Source organism: Capra hircus, chromosome 13, assembly GCF_001704415.2.
Source record: "Capra hircus breed San Clemente chromosome 13, ASM170441v1, whole genome shotgun sequence".
Classification (NCBI taxonomy): Eukaryota; Metazoa; Chordata; class Mammalia; order Artiodactyla; family Bovidae; genus Capra; species Capra hircus.
Window position 1 is genome coordinate 22,460,920 of NC_030820.1, and position 26,579 is coordinate 22,487,498.

Sequence of the window (26,579 nt, forward strand, 5' to 3'; positions counted from 1 at the left end):
TTTGTCCTCTTCTCCCCAGTCCCTGAATCAACTTAAAAATCAGCACTAGCATCTCCTTTCCTCATGAGCCTGAGTTTTCTATAGAAATCTGTCTTCCATTACCTTAGGGAAGGTGAATGCTTTCCTGTCTTGCCACCCTAAAGAGGCAAATTCTACCATGTTCTTACTGTCCCCTTGACAACCCTACTTGGACCCATCACTGGGGTATGGGGTGGGGACCACAAAGCCAGAAGGAAAACATAATGTCTGGAACAATTGTTTCTTCAGATAAAAAAAAAATACTTCTTAGAAAAGAAGGATTTTGATTACTTGATTTTGCTTTTGTTCTTAACTTATATAAGTACAGAGGGAAAAAAAGGGAAATATTGAGTTTTCCTTCTACCGTTGATCCCCTTTGTCTAAATTTTAACCTTTCAATCAATTTCTTTATAGAATTACTCATTTTTTTCCCATTCACAATATGGGTTTTCATTATAGTACTCAGAACTCACATCTATTAACTTAATTAAAACTGAGAATGTATAAAATATTAACACTGAAAAAAACCTTATATCAATACATATTCAATTTATTTACAGCAAAAACAAAGTTGATTACAAGCTTGTAGTAAAGAAAATGCTCAAAAATTTCCAAATAGATCACATTTTTTCCCATAAAGACTTCCTAAAAGAAAGATACATATTTATTTTCATTACCCTTTTCAGACTTCCCCCTCTAAAACACCATTTTAGTAAGACTACCATACCCCACTCCATGTAACTCTGGTGTAGCCCTCAGAGGACACTGCACACACAGTCTCAGCAGTAAAGCAGAAGACTTGAGGGCAGATTAGCAATTAGGTCATGAAAAACAGGCAGCATAAAACAGCTATTGCTAATCTGCATGAGATGCATTTACTCAATTAGGCAGATGGAAATGTTATTATGAACTCAGTATTCCAGTGATGGTCTTTAAAATTAAGAAGGATGGGGGCAAATGAAATGCACACTGGGGGATTTGGGGCCTTTATGTATTAGTTCTAAAGTATACAGTGTAGAACACTGTAATGAAGTTAACAAAATTAATTAAAAGATTCTTTCCATGTAACCATGAGAGACGACATTTAAAAATACATGACAGTTTTTGACATTATTAACAGCAATGTGACCGTTCTTTAACTTTGTTAATGTTGATATCTTCACCTTTTCTATTAATAAATTTACTATTGAACTGATACAAAAACATGAGCAACAAAAGTCTTATTACTCAGAGTTTAGGATGAGTATTGTTTTTAATAAGCTTTCTGGCATTTAGTTTCATCATTTTCAGTTTGAAGAAACCATAACCTGGTAATGAATTTTCAAACTTTTTAAAAAATGAATTAATTTTATTTGGAGGCTAATTACTTTACAATATTGTAGTGGTTTTTGCCATATATTGACATGAATCAGCCATGGGCAATTTTCAAACTTTTCAGAAGACCATCACACATTTTTTCTGGCATAAAGAGAATTTTCAGATAATCACCTATTTTAAAATTATGTTTCTTATATAATATTTTAATTAAACAATAACAAATTACTATAACAAATGTCATATGATACCACTCACACTTCAGTTCAGTCACTCAGTCATGTCAAACTCTTTGCGACCCCATGAATTTCAGCACGCCATGCCTCCCTGTTCATCACCAACTCCCAGAGTTCACTCAAACTCACATCCATCAAGTCAGTATTGCCATCCAGCCATCTCATCCTCTGTTGTCCCCTTTTCCTCCTGCCTCCAATCCCTCCCACCATCAGGGTCTTTTCCAATGAGTCAACTCTTCGCATGAAGTGGCCAGAGTACTGGAGTTTCAGCTTTAGCATCATTCCTTCCAAAGAAATCCCAGGGTTGATCTCCTTTAGAATGGACTGGTTGGATCTCCTTGCAGTCCAAAGGACTCTCAAGAGTCTTCTCCAACACCACAGTTCAAAAGCATCAATTCTTTGGCGCTCAGCTTTCTTCACCGTCCAACTCTCACATCCATACATGACCACAGGAAAAACCACAGCCTTGACTAAACAGACCTTTGTTGGCAAAGTAATGTCTCTGCTTTTGAATATGCTATCTAGGTTGGTCATAACTTTTCTTCCAAGGAGTAAGCGTCTTTTAATTTCATGGCTGCAGTCACTATCTGCAGTGATTTTGGAGCCCCAAAAAATAAAGTCTGACACTGTTTCCACTGTTTCCCCATCTATTTCCCATGAAGTGATGGGACTAGATGCCATGATTCGTTTTCTGAATATTGAGCTTTAAGCCAACTTTTTTACTCTCCTCTTTCACTTTCATCAAGAGGCTTTTTAGTTTCTCTTCACTTTCTGCCACAAGGGTGGTGTCATCTGCATATCTGAGGTTATTGATATTTCTCCCGGCAATCTTGAATCCAGCTTGTGATTCTTCCAGTCCAGCGTTTCTCATCATGTACTCTGCATATAAGTTAAATAAGCACGGTGACAATATACAGCCTTGACGTACTCCTTTTCCTTTTTGGAACCAGTCTGTTGTTCCATGTCCAGTTCTAACTGTTGCTTCCTGACCTGCATACAGGTTTCTCAACAGGCAGGTCAGGTGGTCTGGTATTCCCATCTCTTTCAGAATTGTCCACAGTTTAATGTGATCCACACAGTCAAAGGCTTTGGCATAGTCAATAAAGCAGAACTAGAAGTTTTTCTGGAACTCTCTTGCTTTTTCTATGATCCAGCAGATGTTGGCCATTTGATCTCTGGTTCCTCTGCCTTTTCTAAAACCAGCTTGAACATCAGGAAGTTCACGGTTCACGTATTGCTGAAGCCTGGCTTGGAGAATTTTGAATATTACTTTATTAGCATGTGAGATGAATGCAATTGTGTGGTAGTTTGAGCATTCTTTGGCATTGCCTTTCTTTGGGATTGGAATAAAAACTGATCTTGTTCAGTCCAGTGGCCACTGCTGAGTTTTCCAAATTTGCTGGCATATTGAGTGCAGCACTTTCACAGCATCACCTCAACTGGAATTCCATCACCTCCACTAGCTTTGTTCGTAGTGATGCTTTCTAAGGCCCACTTGACTTCACATTGCAGGACGTCTAGCTCTAGGTGAGTGATCATACCATTGTGATTATCTAGCTTGTGAAGATCTTTTTTGTACAGTTCTTCTGTGTATTCCTGCCACCTCTTAATATCTTCTGCTTCTGTTAGGTCCATACTATATCTTTCCTTTATCGAGCCCATCTTTGCATGAAATGTTCCCTTGGTATCTCTAATTTTCCCGAAGAGATCTCTAGTCTTTCCCATTCTGTTGTTTTCCTCTATTTCTTTGCACTGATCACTGAGGAAGGCATTCCTATCTCTTCCTGCTATTCTTTGGAACTCTGCATTCAGATGCTTATATCTTTCCTTTTCTCCTTTGCTTTTCGCTTCTCTTCTTTTCACAGCTATTTGTAAGGCCTCCCCAGATGCGTGGGCACAGGAGGGCCTAGAGGAGCTACTCCACGTTCAAGGTAAGGAGGAGCGGCGGTGAGGAGATACCCCTCGTCCAAGGTAGCGAGCAGAGGCTGCGCTTTGCTGGAGCAGCCGTGAAGAGATACCCCATGTCCAAGGTAAGAGAAACCCAAGTCAGACGGTAGGTGTTCCAAGAGGGCATCAGGGGGCAGACACATGAAACCATACTCAATGGCGGGTCCTGGTGGAGAGGTCTGACAGAATGTGGTCCACTGGAGAAGGGAATGGCAAACCACTTCAGTATTCTTGCCTTGAGAACCCCATGAACAGTATGACAAGGCAAAATGATAGGATACTGAAAGAGGAACTCCCCAGGTCAGTAGGTGCCCAATATGCTACTGGAGATCAGTGGAGAAATAACTCCAGAAAAAATGAAGGGATGGAGCCAAAGCAAAAACAATACCCGGTTGTGGATGTGACTGGTGATAGAAGCAAGGTCTGATGCTGTAAAGAGCAATACTGCATAGGAACCTGGAATGTCAGGTCCATGAATCAAGGCAAATTGGAAGTGGTCAAACAGGAGATGGCAAGAGTGAACGTCAACATTCTAGGAATCAGCGAACTAAAATGGACTGGAATGGGTGAATTTAACTCAGACGACCATTACTACTGCAGGCAGGAATCCCTTAGAAAAACTGGAGTAGCAATCATGGTCAACGAAAGAGTCCAAAATGCAGTACTTGGATGCAATCTCAAAAATGACAGAATGATCTCTGTTCGTTTCCAAGACAAACCATTCCATATCACAGTAATCCAAGTCTATGCCCCAACCAGTAATGCTGAAGAAGCTGAAGTTGAATGGTTCTATGAAGACCTATAAGACCTTTTAGAAGTAACACCCAAAAAAGATGTCCTTTTCATTATAGGGGACTGGAATGCAAAAGTAGGAAGTCAAGAAACACCTGGAGTAATAGGCAAATTTGGCCTTGGAATACGGAATGAAGCATGGCAAAGGCTAACAGAATTTTGCCAAGAGAACGCACTGGTCATAGCAAACACCCTCTTCCAACAACACAAGAGAAGACTCTACACATGGACATCACCAGATGGTCAACACCGAAATCAGATTGATTATATTCTTTGCAGCCAAAGATGGAGAAGCTCTATACAGTCAGCAAAAACAAGACCAGGAGCTGACTGTGGCTCAGATCATGAGCTCCTTTTTGCCAAATTCAGACTTAATTGAAGAAAGTAGGGAAAACCACTAGACCATTCAGGTATGACCTAAATCAAATCCCTTATGATACCACTTATATGTGGTATCTAAAAAATGATACAAATGAACTTTTTTACAAAACAGAAATAGACTCACAGAGAACAAACTTACGGTTACACAGGGGAAAAAAGAGGAGGGATATATTTGGTCTTTGAGATGAACATATTATATATAACATTACATAGAAGGTGGATAGCCAACAACGACCTACCATAATGACACAAGGGACTGTATTAAATACCTTCCAATAACCTATAATGGAAAAGAATCTGAAAGAGTATATATATAGCTGCATACCTGAAACACTGTAAATCAACTTTATTTCATTTTAAAAATTTTAAAAGGAAAGCATTATTAAATCTGCATGAGAACTGCTGGCAAATTCTTAGGGAGAACAGAAGTCTTTGAACAATTCTAGAAAAACAGTCATGAAAACATGACTATGAAAGCAATGAAATTAGTGTATTCAAACTGCCTCCACAGCTAAATTTTGGTTTAATTTGACATTCTTCTCTTCCTGTAAATGTGGCTTCCCTTCACCTCCACTTTTTGACTAGTCTTAAAAGGCATGTATGGATGTTTGAGTTGGACTGTGAAGAAAGCTGAGTGCCGAAGAATTGATGCTTTTGAACTGTGGTATTGGAGAAGACTCTTGAGAGTCCCTTGGACTGCAAGGAGATCTAACCAGTTCATCTTAAAGGAGATCAGTCCTGGGTGTTCATTGGAAGGACTGATGCTGAGGCTGAAACTCCAATAATTTGGCCACCTCACGCAAAGAGTTGACTCACTGGAAAAGACCCTGATGCTGGGAGAGATTGAGGGCAGGAGGAGAAGGGGACGAGAGAGAATGAGATGGCTGGATGGCATCACCGACTCGACGGACATGAGTTTGAGTGAACTCCGGGAGTTGGTGATGGACAGGGAGGCCTGGCGTGCTGCGATTCATGGGGTCGCAAAGAGTCGGACACGACTGAGCAACTGAACTGAACTGAAAAGGCTTAGAAAAATTTTATGTAATAATTTTACTTAAAAATAACAATTATATAAAAGTTACATTTAAAGTTTCATTTATTCATGGATTTATTTAATTAACATTGTTTCAACAATTGCTGTAGTACTAGTTTCTGTTTCAATCTTTGGTTTTATTATTCAGTCACTAAGTCATGTCCAGCTCTTTGCCACCCCATGGACTGCAGCACACCAGTTTTCCCTGTCCTTCACGATCTCCTGGAGTTTGCTCAGACACATGTCCATTGGGTCAGGGATGCCATCCAACCATCTCATCCTCCGCTACCCCTTCTCCTCTCGCCTTCAGTGTTTCCCAGCATCAGGGTCTTTTCCAATGAGCTGGCTCTTTGCATCAGGTGGCAAAGTACTGGAGCTTCAGCTCAGCATCAGTCCTTCCAATGAAGATTCATGACTGATTTTCTTTAGGATTGAATGGTTTGATCTCCTTTCTGTCCAAGGGACTCTCAAGAGTCTTCTCCAGCACCACAGTTCAAAAGCATCAATTCTTCAGGGCTCAGTCTTCTTTATAGTCCAACTCCCACAATTGCACATGACTACTATAAGAACCACAGCTTTCACTATATGGACCTTAACTGGTAAAGTGATATCTCTGCCTCTTAATATGCTCTCTGGGTTTGTCATAGCTTTTCTTACAAGGAGGAACGTCTTTTAATTTTGTGGTTGCAGTCACCATCCACAGTGATTTTGGAGCCCAAGAAAATAAAGACTGTCCCTATTTCCACTTTTCCCCCATATATTTGCCATGAAGTAATGGGACCAGAAGCTATGATCTTAATTTTTTGAATGTTGAGTTTTAAGCCAGCTTTTTCATTCTCCTCTTTCATTAAGAGGCTCTCTAGTTCCTCTTCATTTTCTGCTATTAAAGTGGTATCATATACATATCTGAGGTTGCTGCTATTTCTCCTGGCAATCTTAATTCCAGCTTGTGTTTCATTCAGCCCGGCACTTTGCATGATGTACTCTGCATGTAAGTTAAATGAGCAGGGTGACAATATACAGCCTTGACGCACTCCTTTCCCAATTTTGAACCAGCCCATTGTTCTATGTCTGGTTCTTAACTGCTGCCTCATCCTGCATGCAGGTTTCTTCGGAGACAGATATGGTGGCCTGGTATTTCCATCTCTTTTAAGAATTTTCCACAGTTTGTTGTGATCCACACAGTCAAAGGCTTTGACATATCAAATAAAGCAGAAGTAAATTTTGAGGGGCAATTTTCTTGCTTTTTCTATGATCCAATGGATGTTGGCAATTTGGTCTCTGATTCCTCTACCTTTTGTAAATCCAGCTTGCATCTCTGGATATATTAATATAGCAGAAATAATCATTTGTCCACCCTTACTCTTCAAAACATGCATCAGTCAATCTTAATATGTAATCCTCTAGCATCCTAAATCTCCCCCTCTTAAACAGAGTCTGCTTTAAACAGTTATACAGTTTACCTGAATATTATATTGTATTTGTTGAAACTTTTTAAAAAAATTTTTATTGGAGTACGCTGCTGCTGCTGCTAAGTTGCTTCAGTCGTGTCCGACTCTGTGTGACCCCAAAGACTGCACCCCACCAGGCTCCCCCATCCCTGGGATTCTCCAGGCAAGAACACTGGAGTGGGTTGCCATTTCCTTCTCCAATGCATGAAAAGTGAAAAGTGAAAGTGAAGTCGCTCAGTCATGTCTGACTCTTTGCGACCCCATGGACTGCAGCCTACCAGGCTCCTCCGTCCATGGGATTTTCCAGGCAAGAGTACTGGAGTGGGGTGCCATTGCCTTCTCTGAAATTAATGTTGAGTAGTATTAAACGCTCTGGATAAAAATAAAACCATGTTAAAAAAATAAAACATTATAAAAGGGAGAATGTGTGGGAAGAATGTAGATGTAGAAAATTAGAATGACCAGAGCTGGGAAAATACCTTCTTTAACAGTATGTTCAACTCTTCTAAAATCAGCAAGAACTGTCTCTAGTGTTTGGTGGAAGTCATCAACATACTGATACTTTAGTCAAGGTTTTTCATGTTATATAACAATAACACAAATGAAACAAAGACTTTCAAAACAAAAATCATTGACATTTTCAGGCTTACAGCAAGTTGGTGATCTGCATTAAATATTAATGACAACTGCAGCACTGGAGTGTTTAAGGACTTTCTAGGTTTTAGATGCCTCCCAGATTAAAGGGGGCTTTCCTGGTGGCTCAGACGGTGAAGAGTATGCCTGCAATGCAGGAGACCCAGGTTCAGTCTCCAGGTCAGGAAGATCCCCTGGAGAAGGGAACGGCTACCTATTCCAGTATTCTTGCCTGGAGAATCCCATGAACGAGGAACCTGGTGGGCTATGATCCATGGGGGTCACAGAAAGTCAGACACAACTGAACAACTAAGCACACAAACATAAAGATGAAAGGAACTATATGACTCCATGATAATTTTATTCTTCCTTCTGATACTGAGTTGTGGGTGGTTCAGAAATTACTAATATAGTATTTTGCACATGTAGTACATTAAGTGCAAGTCAGTCTAGAGAGTAGCAGAAAGCACAGAAAATTTAATTATTACTGAATTTAAGGAAAAATCCAAATTTAAATAATCAGTTTTATATAATATAGCTAATATAGTAAGACAATGTTTAAAACTCACTTTGAAGGGTTTCAAGTTCAGCTCTTGTCAATTCATCTTCCTTTTCCTTCAATCTTGTTTCTTTATATTTAGCATAAAACTGCCCAGCATCCTGAAAAAAGAAGTTACAAATAACATAAAAGTCAGTTTCCTTTGATGGTATTTTCCACATAACTTCAATTTAAAGCAGCATATTCATTTAATAAGTAGTTTTCCTCTGTGTTTATGTTTTCAAATTTAATGATGAAGAGGAGAAATAGAATAAGCAGTTCTCTATGATTTGTCTCTCTCAGAGAACTAATGAAAGCCAGAAATTATATGAGTGTATTAAATATGTTTAAGTAAGGCCTTTTCTCTCAGAAACGTAAGGGAGGTATTCTCTTCCTGTTTTTTTTTCTATTGCATATTTTCTCAATACTGTGTGTGGACAGAAATCAGAAAAAAACACTTGCTGAACTGAATTATTTGATAGTACAGCACATTATATTATTGTGACAAAGTACAAACAGTATTTTCATATTAGTCCAACTCCAAAAGATTTTCAAAATCACTATATGCAAGTCTGATTATGAAACATCTATGGCCACGTCGATACAAGCGAAAGACGTCACTCCATTGAGAGCTGAGGATTGAGAACACATACTGTCTGCAAATACTTAGGTGTCAAGACACAACGCCTAAAGTCTCTAGGAGGGGCATTTACGATAGGTGAGACTTTGGCAGAGTACCAAAAAAAAGACTATGCCTTCAATAATCACAGACATGGAAATAAACAAGTTGGTGTTCCCGGCATATGAAGCTCCTAACAGTGAAAAAAGCAAAACCAGATCATTTTTCAACACCTCTTGACTCAAACTTCTTCTATTCTATAACAGTCCTTCAAGCTGCCAAGCTACACTGTGCTATGCGTCTATGTCTTTCTATATGCTTTGCCTTCTAACTAGAGTATTTTGCTCCCCTATCTTTTTCCTTAAGAACTCCTATTCATCCTTGAAAACGCTATTCAAGCATCACTCCTCTTGTGCAAATCTTTCTGATCTTCCCTGGAACACTAATCCTTTCCTGTATACTGCTTCTGTATTTAAACTTATCTCTATGGTTGCTTGTATTGCAGTATTCTCTCCTAGAAAATGAGAAATTTGAGACAAGGGAACTTGCATGCTCAGAGCATAGTATCTAGAATCCAGAAGGCACTCAATAAATAAGTGTTTTTGAACTGAACTAGATTGAAAGATGTGAGAAATTTGTAAAGAAAGAAATGAAAGAGCTTGATGACTGACTGGTATGGAATAAGAAAAGGAGAGATATCAAGGATAACTCTAGGGTAACATTCCCAGACTTTGTGATTCCTAGAGCAGATAAATTATAGACCCTTCTGACAGGGTTTTATTTCTGCAGGAAGTAAAGGAATCAACTCAATCCTTGGTCTACCACAATTCAAATGGAAATGCATCAACACTTAAACCACAGAATGGGATTCTCTCTTTTCAGCCATGCCTATCCAAATTAAAGCTTTCTCCTGGGGTCTTCGAAGGCCACAGATGTCATACACCTGACTTACTCAACCTCCCATGCCCATATATACTTTAAATTTCAACAGAGGTTCAGGTTAAGAATTTACAGTCCTTTAATATTCCCTGCACCCTCAGAAAGATTGTTCAGTTTTTTTTCCCATAAGACAGCTCTAATAGCACTTAGTTGCCTTTATTCGAAACAATCGTTAGAGTGTATTGTGACAGCTGTCATATCACTCTGCATTAATTAAAAAAAACATCAAACTGGTGAATTTTTGTGTAGTCATTTTAGTATTGAAGATGGAAGGAGAAAAGCAACATTTGTTGCATATTAGGGTTTATTATTTCAAGAGAGGTAAAAATGCAACTGAAATGCAAAAAAAAAAATAAGATTTGTACAATGAATGGAGAAGGTGCTGTGACTGATCGAATATGTCAGAAATGGTTTGTGAAGTTTCATGCCGGAGATTTCTTACAGGATGATGCTCCACAGTCAGGTGGACCAGTTGAAGTTGACAGTGATCACATCAAGACATTAATTGAGAACATCAATACTGTACCACGCAGGACCCAGCCGACCTACTCAAAATATCCAAATCAAGTGCTGAAAATCATTTGTACTAGCTTGGCTATGTTAATGGATTTGATGTTTGGGAGCCACACAAGTTAAGCAAAGAAAACCTTGACTATATTTCTGCATGTGATTCTGTACTGAAACGTAACAAAGACATTTCATTTTAAAAACAACTTGTGACAGGCAATTAAAAGTGGATACCGTTCAATCATTTGGAACAGAAGAGACTGTAATAAGTGATGAACCATTACCAACTACACCAAATTCCAGTCTTCATCCAAAGAAAGTAATGTGTATATGGCGGGATTGGAAGGGAGTCCTCTATTATGAGCTCCTTCCAGAAAACCAAATGATTAATCCCAACAAGTACTGCACTCAGTTAGACCAACTGAAGGCAGCACTGGACAAAAAGTGTCTGGAATTAGTCAACAGAAAATGCATAATATTCCATCAGGATACCAGAAGATTACATGTTTCTTTGAATAACAGGAAAAAACTGTTACAGCTTAGCTAGGAAGTTCTGATTCATCCGCTGTTTTCACCAGACATTGTACCTTCAGATATCCATTTATTTTGATCTTTAAAAATTCACTTAAGGGAAAAAATTTCTATTCCCTGGAAGACTCGAAAAGGCACCTGGAACAGCTTTTTGCTCAAAAAGATAAGTTTTGAGAAGATGGAATCATGAAGTTGCCTGAAAAAATGGCAGAATGTAGTGGAACACACTGCTTAGTTCTTAGTGAAAATGAAAAATGTGTCTTTTTACTTAAAAAGCAAAAGTCCTTTATGGCCAACCCAGTATGTAAAGAGAGAGTAGTGCTCACACAACGTTCTATTTGTTTCCCCACATTTCCTTATTCTCTTGAGATTACATGGGATTATGGGGTTAGTTCTGGACAGGCTATGGTTAGAAATATGCATCACTTCAAACCAAATACCAAAAAAGGCTGTGCAAACCTCCAGTTCTCACTTCTGCCATAGAGAGCAAGGAGGCCACAGGCTGTAGATGCATTCAGCCAAAAGATGGCGAAGACATCATTATTCTGAGTCCCTAAGTGGCAAGTTAGAGCAGCATGTCTCCTTACGATACGTAAGTGGAAGACACTGGAAACAAAGTTCAAGTCACTGGAATTTTAAGATAATCTGCACCTTACCATAGTCTATCCTGGTTGATATAAATAGCAAGTGCTATAGAGTTAGTACAGAGAATATACAATGGGAAATTTTCAGTTGGCCTGGTCAGGAAAGGCTCCATAATGATGGTAATTTAGCTAAACTGTGAAGATATAGTATTCCCAAGGTTAGCTAGCTATGAGATGGAAGAGATGCCTTATTACAAACCTTTCTTTTCAACATTATTGAAACATATCTAAGTGATAAAAATACCATGCTGAACTGGCATTGCTCGTCATGTTTCAGTTTACTTTTCCTTCTCCACATAAACTTTAAAATATTAAACCATCCAAAAAAAAAAAATTAGGAAAGAAGCAGGTTAAATTCATAGTGGCACGAGCAGGAAAACACTGCCCCCGTGGAAGAGCCCTGCTCAGGTGCTCAGTCGTGTGTTGCTCTTCACGACCCCATGGACTGCAGCCCACCAGGCGCCTCTGTCCACGGGATTTTCCAGGCAAGGATACTGGAGTGGGGTGCCATTTCCCCCTCCAGGAAGAACTCTGAAGAGAGGTAGGTGCAAAAAGGATGGAGGACACTCCATCGCTCTTTGACTGTGTGACAGCACGTATCTCTTGTTTAAAGCTTACATATAACCTTCAACACAGCAGAATATCGTTTAAGTGCAGTTTTGAAAATCTGCCCACAAATTCAACTACTCTATTATTAAATTTTGTTCTCCAACTGACTGATACTATAATCTCAGAATTACATGTAATGTGTAATTATGTACAATGTAGAAAATTACTTCCCTGGTGGCTCAGACAGTAAACAGTTTGCCTGCAATGTGGCAGACCCAGGTTCAATCCCTGGGTCGGGAAGATCCCCTGAGAAGGGACTGGCAACCCACGCCAGTATTCTTGCCTGGAGAATCCCAGGACAGAGGAGCCTGGTGGGCTAGAGTCCATGGGGTCGCAGAGAGTCATGTCCAACTCTGAAGTGAGTTACCATGCACATAATCTCAAGAGTTACATGTAATATGTAATTACATACAATATATAAAATTACAGTGAAGAGTATAAGAAAACTTCTAAATTTCATACTTTGAATAAGAATCAGTTTTTCTTTGTCCTGAACTATAATAATACTAAGTTCACAAGAGTAATAAAAATAAAACAGAAAACAAGAAGCTCTGTTTTCCTGTGCCTCAGTCGGTATATTCTAAGAGACAGAAGGCCACAGTGACTTTTCCATTTGGGCTAACAGACAGAAGAGACCACAGAAGCCATCTATTCAGCCCCAACTCAATGCAAGAATCCTCTAGAAGTTTTATAAAAATTACAATCTGCCTCAATATCCGTACAGAGAATGTAAGATCAGATAGCTTACTAGCAGACCATGAGAGTAGTTACAAGCTAACTATCCAGCAGCAGAAAAAATTTAGCCTTTCTTAGCTTTTATATTTCTTTTTTTTTTTTATGGTACTGGCACAAAGACAGAAATACAGATCAATGGAACAAAATAGAAAGCCCAGAGATAAATCCACACACATATGGACACCTTATCTTTGACAAAAGAGGCAAGAATATACAATGGAGTAAAGACAATCTCTTTAACAAGTGGTGCTGGGAAAACTGGTCAACCACTTGTAAAAGAATGAAACGAGATCACTTTCTAACACCACACACAAAAATAAACTCAAAATGGATTAAAGATCTAAACGTAAGACCAGAAACTATAAAACTCCTAGAGGAGAACATAGGCAAAACACTCTCCGACATAAATCACAGCAGGATCCTCTATGATCCACCTCCCAGAATTCTGGAAATAAAAGCAAAAATAAACAAATGGGATCTAATTAAAATTAAAAGCTTCTGCTTTTATATTTCTTATATTTTAAATTTATTTTCCTCTGCTTTAAGATTCATTTCTACCATCTACTAATTGTGTCACTTTGGGCAAACGGTCTCACCAATCGGACTCTTAAGTATTTTTTCAGCTATAAAATATGGATGAGGCTGTGTGTCTCTAGCATCCTACCTAACATTTTGTGGTTTGAAAATCTTTTCTACGTAACTCTACTTTATATTCTGTCTTTGGACCTCTGAATAATTGCATCTTATGGCCTCTTTTCAGAGGGTGGAAGGAATGGAATCTTTGTTATGTTGTGAGGTCTCTCCAATTCTCCTGTATCCCTTTGTCTTTCTGTAGCAGTAGTTTCAGACTTATAAAAATTCAGATGAGTTCTCCCTAACTTTTTCACTGGTTTATGTATTCTCTATGTAAAGTGTGCTTGTCTGCAAAATTTTTCAAAAAGTTCTAAGAATACTAAAAAAGTAAGCTTCCTTATCCCTTGGAAAATCTGTGTTTAACTTTGAGCAGAAGGGCAGGCAACTAAGCTTGCTGCAAATGCCTCCTACTCTTTTAGAAGCTTTTCCTCCTGCTAATTAGCTGTGAATGTTTTGTTTATTTGGTTTCTGTCCCAGCAAGCAGAAGCAAAGGGGTTAGAATGAAGGGCCATGACTGTAGAGAGGGCAACCCCTGGGCTTGTCCAGAGCTGTTTCCATGGAAGAAGCTTCTTGGGAGGGAGGAGGTCTCCTTTATAAACAGCTGTATAAAGTACAGTATTCCCTTTACTCTCAGGCAACTTTCAATTTAAGGTAAAAGTCACAGCACCACAGAGAAGATTCTTCTGTTTTCTCAGCCACTGCTTCTCAGAAGCCCATAAATCCTGATGGGGTGGACATATGCACGCTGGGAATTTTCTACAATAACTTCTCGTCTGTGTTCATATAAGATCAACTTGGTAGTGAGAAAAGACGGGGGTCCAGGACTTAACGATGAGAAAAATGAACAATTTTAGGCAATGAACTCCTAAAGGAGTTGCATGTTTTATAGATGATGTTACTGAGAAATGTAACATAGCAGGTAGAGAGCAATTTAAATGGTGAATTCCTAGAAACATCAAACAAACAAGCGAGCAAATAAATTCTGAATACTTAAGATCGTTCCACCTCAGAAAAGGTGGAGAACTACGAACTGATTTAGATTGGTAATTTGTAATTACTTGGGATATTTGGTACTTACTGATTTGTATGAGAAATCGGTGGTGTTAGCAATCTAAATTTTTAATGGGCCTAAAATAAATGAAGCTCCAACACAAACAGCCAGTTAAACTGAAAATATGCACACAGCACTGGTTATATTTCATCAGTTTTTGCTACTCACATTGCTATGAATATGTTTCAGAATATCTATGATCAAATAAAAAACATCTAAGGGCATTTTGAAGGTTAGAAAATTTTCTTGGGGTTACAGGCTGAATACAGTCCACATGGAAGACTGGTTTAGTCAGATTCCAAGAGATTGTGTGGTCCCTTCTGTTCTGTGACAACACAGACTGGGAAGATACGGAGGGTCACTAGGGCTATCCTTTTAATGTTAAAATTTAATTCTAGCCTGAAAGCACACTATGCCTCTCCTGATACACACCAAGTTCCTTGTTACATTCTAATTCACATTGCATGTCTTCTGTTGATTACTCCATCTGCCTTTTTGCTGTATAAACACATTCTTCTTAAGTTTCCGAAGTTTCTCTGCAGTCATGCATTTTACTCTTTAAAGTAATGTTCTCTCCAATCTCTATGGACACGTCAATTTACAAACACTCTCCATATTCTTCTTCTTTGGTTTCTCATTTGACTTTTTACTTCTGCCTATATGAGTACATGAATGATATGGGGATACACATTTTGCTAAATATAGTAATATCCATATGTCTTTTCTTTCAAGATTTTCCAATCTAGGAAATGTTTGATACTAATTTAACACCAGATATCTCATATGTGTCACGTATAATCGTTTTCAGTTACTGGTCTCATTCTTCTAATCCACTACATTTTACAGTTTTTCCAATATTTTCTTCAGAGCAAAGAAAAGGAATAAAACCCAGTAATAAAGGTACCAAAGGTACTAAGCCGTCTCAAAATGCAAGGGGAACTATCAAAGAAATACTTTCACCTCTACCCTGCTTGATCACAGAACCATTTTGAGTACTGTCTGCCCACTATGCACTTTACCTTTCCTGTTCCTAACAATGTATACAAATCTTTGACAGACCTGTGTGACAGAAACACTTTTCTGTCTCAATGTCCTTTAATAGATTTGTCAGATTTCTCTATTAAACTCCTAAATGGCTATATTCAGAGTCTGCTGACTTGGGATATAGTCTTGGATGACAGTAATGGGCTATGTGTTATTTTCTTTTTTTTAAAAAAAGCAGTTGTACAATTTTTCCTCAGGTTTTTTCAGTCTCAACATGTGTATTTATATGGGAGTTACTGTATCTATGAAATTATTTTTGTACACAGCTAATACACAGAGTGGACACTTCACTGTCAAATGGTCTATTCATCTTTCAAGACTTGGCTCAAATTTTCCTTGATTATCTTAAATAGCGATAATCTTCTCAGAACATCTATAGAAGTCATTGTTCATACTACAGATATGAAGCTTATATATCATATTGTGTCCCAATTATTTTAATTTATGTGATATAAACTCTGACTGTAAGGGCTTTTAAAGTGCCTTGTTCTGATACTGTGTTCAATAAATTTTTACTGAACCTGCTAAACTAATCCTACTGGATAACCAACCATACATGCATGTGAACTGTAATAAAGAATGGATATTTAGAGGAAGCATGGGAAGAAAAAGGTTAAAAATAAAGAGCTGTTGATATGACAACAAAATTTGGGTACAGGTTGGGCAAGTATGAAAGCCATTCACTGGAAGTCTTTGAACCTCTCAATCAGGATGATAGGGACGGTTTATGCAAGAAAAAGGATTCCTACTTAAAAATAAAACAATGGCCCTGTACCACAAAGAGTGGTGAAGAAAACACTGAAGGTCATGTGTATCATTTTTTTAAATAGTGAGGGCTCTAGTAGGACTCTTACCACCACTGTGTTAGTTACCAATCCAGACTGCTTCAGGTAAAAAGGGCTTCCTATAAATTTCATAAGTACTTTATTTAAGATCTCATACAAGTGTCACATAAAAACTTCAGTGTTGTTGATAAGGCATATGTATTCATTTTACACAATTCTATGAATGATAAATTAATACAAAGGTCAAAGAAGATTACAAGAAAAGAAAAAAGCAGACAAAATCTAATCCTAATAGCAACTATTCAGTATTGCTTTGCTGATGTTTGTGAAAGTATAAGCTGTATGTTTATGGATCTGAAATACTTTCACTATTACAATTTGGATCAGAATCAACTATATTGTTTTGGTAGTGAACATGAGAAAGACATTAAACTTCCAATTGATTCAACAGTTTTAGAAGGTTTCTGAAGAGGCTAAAATGTTTTTACAAAATTCCTTATTTTTACAAGTTTTCTACAGATTGCAATGAGGCAAAACAATAACTTGTAAATCTAAGTCATTTTAATATATTGATTGTTTTTGCAAATTACTCTGCATGCTAACCAAGAAATATGTTAATTTTACCAAATAAACTTTGTTTCAAATGACTTAGATTAAAATTACAAAGTAAGTGGGATGACTTGGGAGACTGACATATATACACTACTATGTATAAAATAGATAACTAAAGAGAACCGACTGTGTAGCACAGAGAACTCTTCTCAGTGCTCTGTGGTGACCTAAATGGGAAGAAAATCCAAAAAAGTGGAGTGGGGGGCAGTATATGTATACATATAGCTGATTTACTTTGCTGTACAGTAGAAACTAATACAACATCATAAAGCAACTGTACTCCAACAAAAGTTTTTCTAAAAATAAATGAAAAAAAAAGAAAAAAACAAAGTGTTTCAGACTGACACTTTATGTGATATTTATGCTGCCTCATGATTAAATTGATCTGTACTCTGATTTGCCTATTACACAGATTCTAAAGCTAGCAAAGAATAACCATTCTCTTAAAAATGTAAGAAATCATGTGGTGAAATATTTTTCCGTCACATCTTCTCACAAATATACCAGTAAGATAAACACATTTTCCCTCTCTTACTAAGTCTTACATATACAGCATACAAGGACTGTGGATTTTTATCCAAATAAACAATACGCTAAACAACTTAAAAGAAAACTTTAAAGTTACCAAAATACTTCAATTGTCTCTATTAAATGTAAACAAATGATTCTGTAAGCAATAACTATTAAGATAAACTATTTTGACAAAGAACTGGTAAATAATTTCTCAAAAGTTAGGAAGAAACACTAGTAACTTTTAGTTAATTTTCCCTTCAAATATAATTTCCATCATTAGAGGAAAAGAATAAAATATAGAAGGTGGAGTCACTCACTTCCTTAAACGATAAGGAAAAACAGCCACTATATGAAAAAAGTAAGTAGATTTAAACAGAAATTATCTCTCACTCTTGCTCTTTTGTGTTTTCTGAAATGAAAACATTTCCTCCAAAATTACAACTTCAAAGAATTTCAAATTTTGTACACCAAACCATTATATATTCTTTCAAATATTCTGTTTATGTGTTGGAAATTTTCTAACCAGATGCAATAATTAAAATTAGCAAAACGATACTCTAATGAAATGTGTTGTTATGCTAAATATTAAAAAAAGAGAAATTGCCATATAAATATGGTGTGTACATTCTATCATTTGAGCAAGACTGACTAGCAACAGAAACTTCGATTACAGTATAAGACTAAATATCTGTACTCCTCTTAAAGCTGCAAACAAAATGGTAACCTATGTAGACTTTTGCTTAATTATACAAATACTTACACAAAGTATTTTTTGCCACACTATTTACTTAAATGCTTTTAAAATAATGGTGACAAGGTATCCGAGTTCTGTTTTTACTGGATATGCCTTAAATGATTAAATTGTTGTTGCTTTTTTGTGTCCTAAAGGTAGTATTGCTTTTTCCTTTTTTAGTGTTTTAGAATTCTAAGGTGTTCTAAAAGCAATATTAAGAGACAGTTAAAGGAACACATATCTAAAAAAATTTTAGAACTATTCTAAACTAGGTTTATACTTATAAAATACTATTCATTCAATCAGCATTATGAAGCATCTACTGTATATTCAGCCTTCAGATAGCAGGCATAAATTATTTCATGAATAATTAAAATCAAAGCAGTAGTATCACACGAAAGAGGTAGATTTTTTTTTACCTGGATTAGATGAGGCAATGCTTTTAGTGTAAGGCAAAACCAAATTCCCAGCTTGCAGGGAAGCAAATCATGCCACTGCGGTTTCACCAGTAACCTAAAAGCAAAGTACAGAAAGTTGAAAAACAAAACATTTTTACAATAATCATGAACTCTGATTTGAATGGTTATTTCTACAAAAAAGTTTTTCAATGAAATATTTATGACAGTTATCATTTAATCTGACATATTCCATCATGAAATATATTAGTATAACAAATGCAATTATGTATAGTAAGTAAGATAATGTAGGCTAAGGTTTTGGGGAAGGAGACTTGAATAATCAAGTTATAAAGATAAAGGCACAAAAGCCCTCTTTCTAACCTGGACTTTTCATCAGTTTGGCAAAATGAATTCTTAAGACCTTATGATTACTTCAGCTATAAAAGACTAAACAGCATCACAGTGTCCCCAAGTGCTGACAAGCAGATATGAAGACTGTAGCATAAACAAACCAATACATAAAAATTAATGTCATTTGCAGTTCACTGAAGCATTACTCACTGATGTCATCAGGACAGAAGACAGGCAGAATAGTCTCTGATCTCCATCTCACATTGATCCAGTTCCTGCCCTGCTGTGTGAACTATTTAAACCCTTTATTTCTTCCTATGAATCAATAGGAGAAATGGTGGTATCTCTTTGAGTGCACTGCACATTACTGTCTCTCTACATATTGTCACTCCTGAGTTAAACACTACAGTGATAGATTCTTTTAGTAATATTTTGCTTCTAAAGTTCAGTAGAAAAATTTAAACAAGAATTCAGGGGCTTAATTGTTTAAATATATACGAATACTTTACAAAGAGAAAACCCTGTAGAACTTGTGCTTAAAACTAGAATTTGTTTCTTAAAACTATGGAACATTATTAGTCTTTTATAAACTGAATATAGATATAAATGTTGGTATATTTGAAATGGATATACATATAAAGTGGGATCACATTAAAGACGTATTTTAAAACAATCTTGAATAATAAACATGTTTTCATATGTTCCCACCTTTCATTTTTTTCTGAAGCACCAAGTTTTGATACATCCATAGTCTTGCCGCCTGTCTTTTTTTTCTTTTCTCTCTTTTTTCTACTGAGCAGTTCATCCTTAATGTGGAAAAAATTATGGTTACAGGTTATCATTAACATGTACTCTTCAAATGTTATCAAGAGTCTTCTGTGAAGGGTAAACATTATAGAAGAACATTTATGCAAATGTATGTAGGGTCCAACATGATTAAGTAAAATCATCAATCTTTAACAATAACTGTTGTCATGGTATCCAGTCCTTAAACACACATGAAGTTCAGCACTGTCAGTCATGTGTATCTCCATAGCAATCAAAGTTTTCTAAGAAGAGAAGGCATTCAACTTACTTTTTCTCATTCATCCAACTTTAATAATGTCACTTCAAAAAGAATGAGTAAACAGATGCTAATTCATGAATACTGATAAATATGTTTCTCTTTAGCATATAAATAAAAGCCCACAGCAGGCAGAATAAACTATCAGTCTAACAAAAATGTAATAATTTTTTAACCAATTTATCTCTGAAATTATAAAATTATACTCATTTCAAATTTTACTGAGTTAAAAGCTATTAAAATCATCATTCTAAATCATTTTGCATAAAAGACATGTATATCTAGCAGGTGACAATGAGGAAAACATAGCTCTACCTTCTAATTTTCAGCTCGATATTTATACCTTAACAAAATTTTGTAACAAACTCAAAATGACACATTTTTAAAAGGAAACATTTTCTTCTTATGTCATTGGTTCTTGAATTAGAAGCATCAAATACTAAATGTTGAGTACAAAAGTACTAGAATAAGGAATATATATAAGAAAGCTGAAATTTTTATCAGCTGAAAAAATAAATGTCTAAAATTCCATATAAAATTAAGGAGACTAGGTCACTTGATTTATTACCAATACTTACCAGTTGTTTTTCCAGGTAGATTGACCAAACCACAGCATAATGACCCACTGTGAGAATAATGAACAAAAGTAATGCCAGCTCAGCATTGCTCATTTTTCTCACCCGCCTGTAGTAGAATACAGGCTGTCGCCAATCTGGAAGTCCATTGATCAGAATATCATCATACCTACAGAAGCAAATAGAACAGTTTTTCATATGGAGTTTAAATCTAAAAGCAAAAAACTTTACTTGTATCAATACTTACACTTAAAAAGAGGAAAGAGAAAAGAATTCCTCCAAAAATATATAACATTTATACAGATTACCAGCATTACAATGGCCTGTAAATCAAAACACTGCATTCAACCATACACAACCTTCAAAAAGGCACTCAGTGATATACTCTGGATCTGATATTTGGATCTTGTGTTTTTAAACACTCCAACGACGTGACTCCTGGAATGACATCCAAACTCAAGGAGCCTTACAGTCCACCTCTCCATCACAGGCTGCGGTGAGGCCCCACCATGAAAGTCAGTGACAAAGGAAGAATCTCAATGGGAGAAAATCAAGATAAGAGCTCTATTTGCTTCCAAGAATTATATATTAATTGAATCACATTCAGGATAAATTTTCTAGTTAGTGCTTTTATTTGAATCTCAGTACAAGGGTTCAAGGTTGAAATATTTATTTTATCAAAGATTCTTAAAGACATAAAAAGTCTATTAAAAAGGGGCACCTTTTAATTTTATGTTGTTCACATTTTTTTTAAGAATTAAAAACAATACCAAATTAGCAGATGTGGAAACAACCAATTTCTCAATAAAACTGTTTATTTGTAAACATTTAGGTAGCAGTTTCCTCACATTTTTTTGTCTTTGCTGAAAGGGAAGAACAACAAATTTCCTGGTAATTCACTTTAAATCAACTTTCTGTAGAATAAGATTTCAACTGAATTTAAATTTAACCACCAGACATTATGGAGGCAAATATTTTTAACGTTAAAAATAAGGAGTAACATTTATGACTATAAAACTCAAAATGGTCTAATGCAAATACTGTATGTTCAAAACACACAACCTGTTAATCTTAGTTGAACACAACTCATTAAATATTCTAATCACACTATTTCCAGAATTAAATCTTCACTGAAAGGCCTAATTTGGTGCAACACATTGACCAAAATATTTTAATTAAAAATATTCTGAGTTAGTCGCAGGCCTAATTACAGGAATAGAAATAGGGCCTATATTGTCAGGCAGGTCAGTAGAACTCAGTAGTAGGTTTTTCTCAAGTAAATTGACCGATCTACGAATAATAGCGCAGCTGCTAAACTGCCAGTCTTGACATGTAAATCAATTTAAATGCAACAACTGCAGTAGCTACTTTGATAGTTATTAAATTGATACCTTAGAGATATGCTTAAAAAAATAAAGCAGAGCATTTATTACAGGCAACTTTTTTCAGTAGAAAAATATTGGTTATAAATTCAAAATATATTTTATTGGACTATCTAGAAAACCTGACTTTTAGGATCAACTTAGATTATTAAAAATAATGGCAGATCAGAATAACCAATGTTCAAAGTAAAGGACATTAGTGGTACTAAACTCTTAAAGGCCAGCAAACTTTATAGTATACAAGAATCTGGTAATTAAAATACGGTTATATAATAGCTGAGCCAAAGTTTGATGTTAAATATTCTTTTTCAATATTTATATAGCTATTTTTGAACACAAATAAATATATAACATGACTTTATCAAAAGTTATCATTCCTGTCCTTCAAAATTTATATTTAAATCTATTGCTAAAAACTGACTCATTTTAAATTACCAACATATTGGTAAAAACGGTTTCAAGTGATATAACGTAAGATTACAATATCTGAATGAAGTCCAATAAAGAAAGGCCTGAATTTATTCTAAAATCTACATTCTACTTCAGATTTGTTGAGGAAAAAGGGGCGAATATAATTATTTTCAGCTAATCTCTCCCAGGAAATAACTTCAAGTAAAAAGTGTGGCTATTAATAAAGAACATCTAAGAAAGTGGGGACAGTTCCCTAGGAGCATTACTGTTAAACTTGTTTTAGATCTAAATAGTATTAGAAGAAAACACAGCTAAACTCATAGCTATGAATCTTGTATCATATACTTTATCACCATTGAAATGCTATGTATCTGTTAATAGCTACTATTTTCTACCCCACATATAAATTGTATTTAGTGCACAACTAAATTCAAGACAGCAGAATCTCATGCACTGAACACATTAAATAAAACTAGATATTTACTAGGCTCTGTCTGCCACTCCAAACAACAGTTTCCAAGGATTAAGCTTAGAATCAATGCTCTATTGATTTTACTATCAATGAACATTATGGCTCACACGACTGGCCATTTTAACGGAAGATAGCTTCTATTATAGTTCACTTTTTAGAGTATATGCTGTTAAAAGATAAATCACTGCTTTCCTGAAACACTGAAAAGATAAAGATAGCCTTAAAATACACAGAAAATACATTCATAAGTTATTTAAGAAAAAATGTTGATAACACAAAACATCACTGTTATTCTTTTTCTATATCTAACACATAATACTGTTAAAATAATTAAGCTCATACAAACTATTAACAATTTGTTAAAATCAGATTAAGAATGTACATACATATGAATATTATAAGAAAATACAAAAGTAAATTTCTTTGATGAAAATATCACTAATGTAAAAAAAATATGAAACTATAAAGGCATCATTTTAGAAATAAAAAATATTAATTTATCTATTCCATACATCCAACATATAGCCTAATACATGTTTATTTCATTTGATTTTCTAAAATGTATATGATGAACATAATAATGGTTATATAATCATTAGTGAGTTCCATTTTATAGTCATCAAATGACTATATTTAATTCAAATATATTTAGCCCAATATAAACATAAAAAGCAAATCAAAAAATGTTTAAATTCTAAGAAAAATTATGTAAATTAGCATGCTTTGAAATATAAAATAGTAACTAAAATTAAAATAGAAAACATGTATATTATGCAAATAAATATTCAAATAATTCTAGTATTTGCATAAATTGTGAATCTCTCACTGTAAAAAGTTTGAATTTTTAGCTTAAAAGAATAACATCATCTATTTAGGCCACATTTTGAACCTGAGTAAAAACTGTACAAAAATCATAAATAGGAATAGCTTAAATTAATAGCTTAAATTAATTGATCTTTCCTTTATGAAATGTATATATGTGCCAAAAGTTGTGGTACACAGCACTTACATTCAACTTTTACAAATATATACCATAAAACAGACCCAAAAAACTAAGTTGCACAAGCGAGTTACCAAAGGAATTTTAAAACAGATTTTAAATAAAAGTAAATGTCCTAATATTACTAAAGCACAGTCTAGTGTATGTATGTAGTGCTTGGTATCGTCTCTGTGCCTTGTTCCAGCTAACACTGGCAGCAGTTTATAATATGGCAGAACATAACTGAGCTGCTCTTTCCTAAAATAAGGAAGTTACTTACGGAGTTTAGAAAAGACTTCTTTACTAATCTCCCTTATACTAACCAGGAAAACTTGTTTTTTCATGCTGTAGTCTATGTTTTTAGAAGAAAAAATGGCTTAGAAGTTTACTCATAGTAACACTCTTTAACAATCTACCCAAGAGAAATGAAAAACATTTGTTCAGAGTCTTCTGTGTGAATATACACAGCAGCACTGTTAGACATGGAGACCATTTCCGCTTTTTGGCTATAACTATCAGTTGATGAATGGATAAATGAAAGTGGAAATGTGGAATACTAGTCAGCAATGAAGAAGGATGAGCTACTGGTGTATGCTACAATATGGACGTACCTCAAAAATGTGTTGATGATAGGAAGAAGCCAGATACAAAATACTATTAGATGACTTAATTAATATGAAAAAACACATTTATAGTCACATAAAGGAGATCAGTGGAGCTGGGATCAGAATGGTAAGTACCTGCAAATGGGCTTGAGGGAATGTTTTGAAGGTAATGTTCTAAAACTGGTTGTGGTAGTCTGCACAACTCTGTAAATTTATTAGAAATCATGGATTTGTACACTTAAAATAGGTTAACTGTTATGGTATGCAAATTATACCTAAATAAGGCTGTTTAAAAAATAAAGTTTGCCTGTTTCTTAAAAAAAAAGGTAATATTTTATCTGCTTCATTGTTATTCCCTTTTCTACTAAAATTTTTTAAATAAGGCTGCTTTCAGTGAAACAACAGTTATTTATAAGGGAAATAAATAAATAAGTCCATTACAATTTCTGAAAAGTTACACATTTAAAAGCACTTACTAATAAATATTTATAATAAATGATTGTGATACCAAAGAGCATTTGTTAATATTACTATAATACAATCTTCTTTCAAAAGATAAAACTGTGCTTTTTTTTTTTTTCTAAAGGAATTATAAACATTAGGTATTTGTAGAGATGCATTTCTCCTATACGTTTAAATACTCATAGGTCACCTGGCCTCAGGCGCAAGCTTTGGAAGAGTGATTCTCAGCTTTATTAGTTACGACTTTTGCCTCAAGGAAAACCAGTTACCAAAGAGTTACTTGTGCCTCAAGGGGTATAAATACTACAGCTGTTTGTATAACTGTCAGATCCATTTTTTTCTACTAACACTCTATAATAAATGCAAAGGGAACTAATCCTAAAAAGAAAATATTTGATGAGCTTGTGTTAATGAAGAAACAATTTATACATGAGAAGTGATTTGTTCTGAAAAGATATGAATAATTTTGGTAACTGGAAGACATTGTTACAAAGTTTACTGACTTAAAATAACAACAAACAAAAAAACAAAATCTGATGCCAGAGATGCAGGAGACTAAATAAAGCTATCTTTACAGACACATTCTTGATGTGCTAAACACAACTAGGGGCTCAGTGAGAGAAACCAACTAGAAAACATGCACAGAATGACCAACACTTCTTTCAACACACTTCTAGGACGCTTTCAACACTACGGATTATCTCAAACCAGAGGAATGTCTGCTATGGTATCTGGACCAACGCCAGCCCTTGTTATAAAGCAAAGAACAGTTCAAGAGAATATCCTGAGTACCTTGCTTTGCAATCTGACAAACTGAGGTGTTCAAATTAAACTGTTAAAGATGAGAACCAAGAGTGGGAGCTCACACTGTAGGATACAGAATAATTCCAGGTAACACATTTGAAGAAAGATTCAGAATGTCACATGGCATAATGTTTTGGATTTTCTTTAAGATATACTAGCTTTAATAAAGTAATATTTTCAAACTGCAGCTCACTAGTGTCTCATGAAACCAATTTAGCAGACCACAATCAGCACTGTTTTCAAAAAGAATGGTCTAGACTAGCTTAGAATGAAAAATATGTCTTTCACACACAATAAGAAGTGTTCTGTGACATTTTTGTTTCAGTTGTGTCTGTGTGTCCTGAAGCATGATGCAAAATGTATTTTTTACCATGAGTCTGACTTAAAAGAACTCTGAAACGTGTCACCGTAGTATCTACATCCCACACATTTGGAATTGCAGAAGAAAGGGTTTCTCTGCAAGCTCCTAGGTCAGTAGCAGATAAACCACTATAAAATCTATTACTACTCTTCTGAAAGGCACCCAGAGACATCTCAGAGAGGGTGCTGCCTCCTGTCTGACGTTCAGCCCTAAATACAGAATTGCTGGAGGAGAGTAAGGGAAGGGGTGGAGGCAAAAGAAACAGGAGAAAGAAGCAAATGTTTTTCTTCTACTCCTATCTTCTATTTACACAAGTCTGTTCTCTCACTCACAAATTAGGTTTATTATTTTGAATATGAGGAAACACTGAGAAAAGGTAATAACTTGAATATCTCTAGTCACCTAATTGAAAAACATT

General features: G+C 35.5%; 1 protein-coding gene across 1 annotated transcript in view; it reads right to left on the minus strand.

Annotated features, from left to right (window-relative positions):
• DNAJC1 (DnaJ heat shock protein family (Hsp40) member C1) overlaps nucleotides 1-26,579 on the minus strand; it is a 187,972-nt gene that overhangs the window by 91,114 nt on the left and 70,279 nt on the right. The window contains exons 4-7 of the mRNA XM_018057082.1: nucleotides 20,689-20,854; nucleotides 19,756-19,853; nucleotides 18,718-18,811; nucleotides 8,375-8,465 (exon numbers count right to left, since the gene is read on the minus strand). Of these exons, the coding sequence (XP_017912571.1) occupies nucleotides 8,375-8,465; nucleotides 18,718-18,811; nucleotides 19,756-19,853; nucleotides 20,689-20,854 (449 nt within the window). The remainder of the gene's footprint in view (nucleotides 1-8,374; nucleotides 8,466-18,717; nucleotides 18,812-19,755; nucleotides 19,854-20,688; nucleotides 20,855-26,579) is intronic.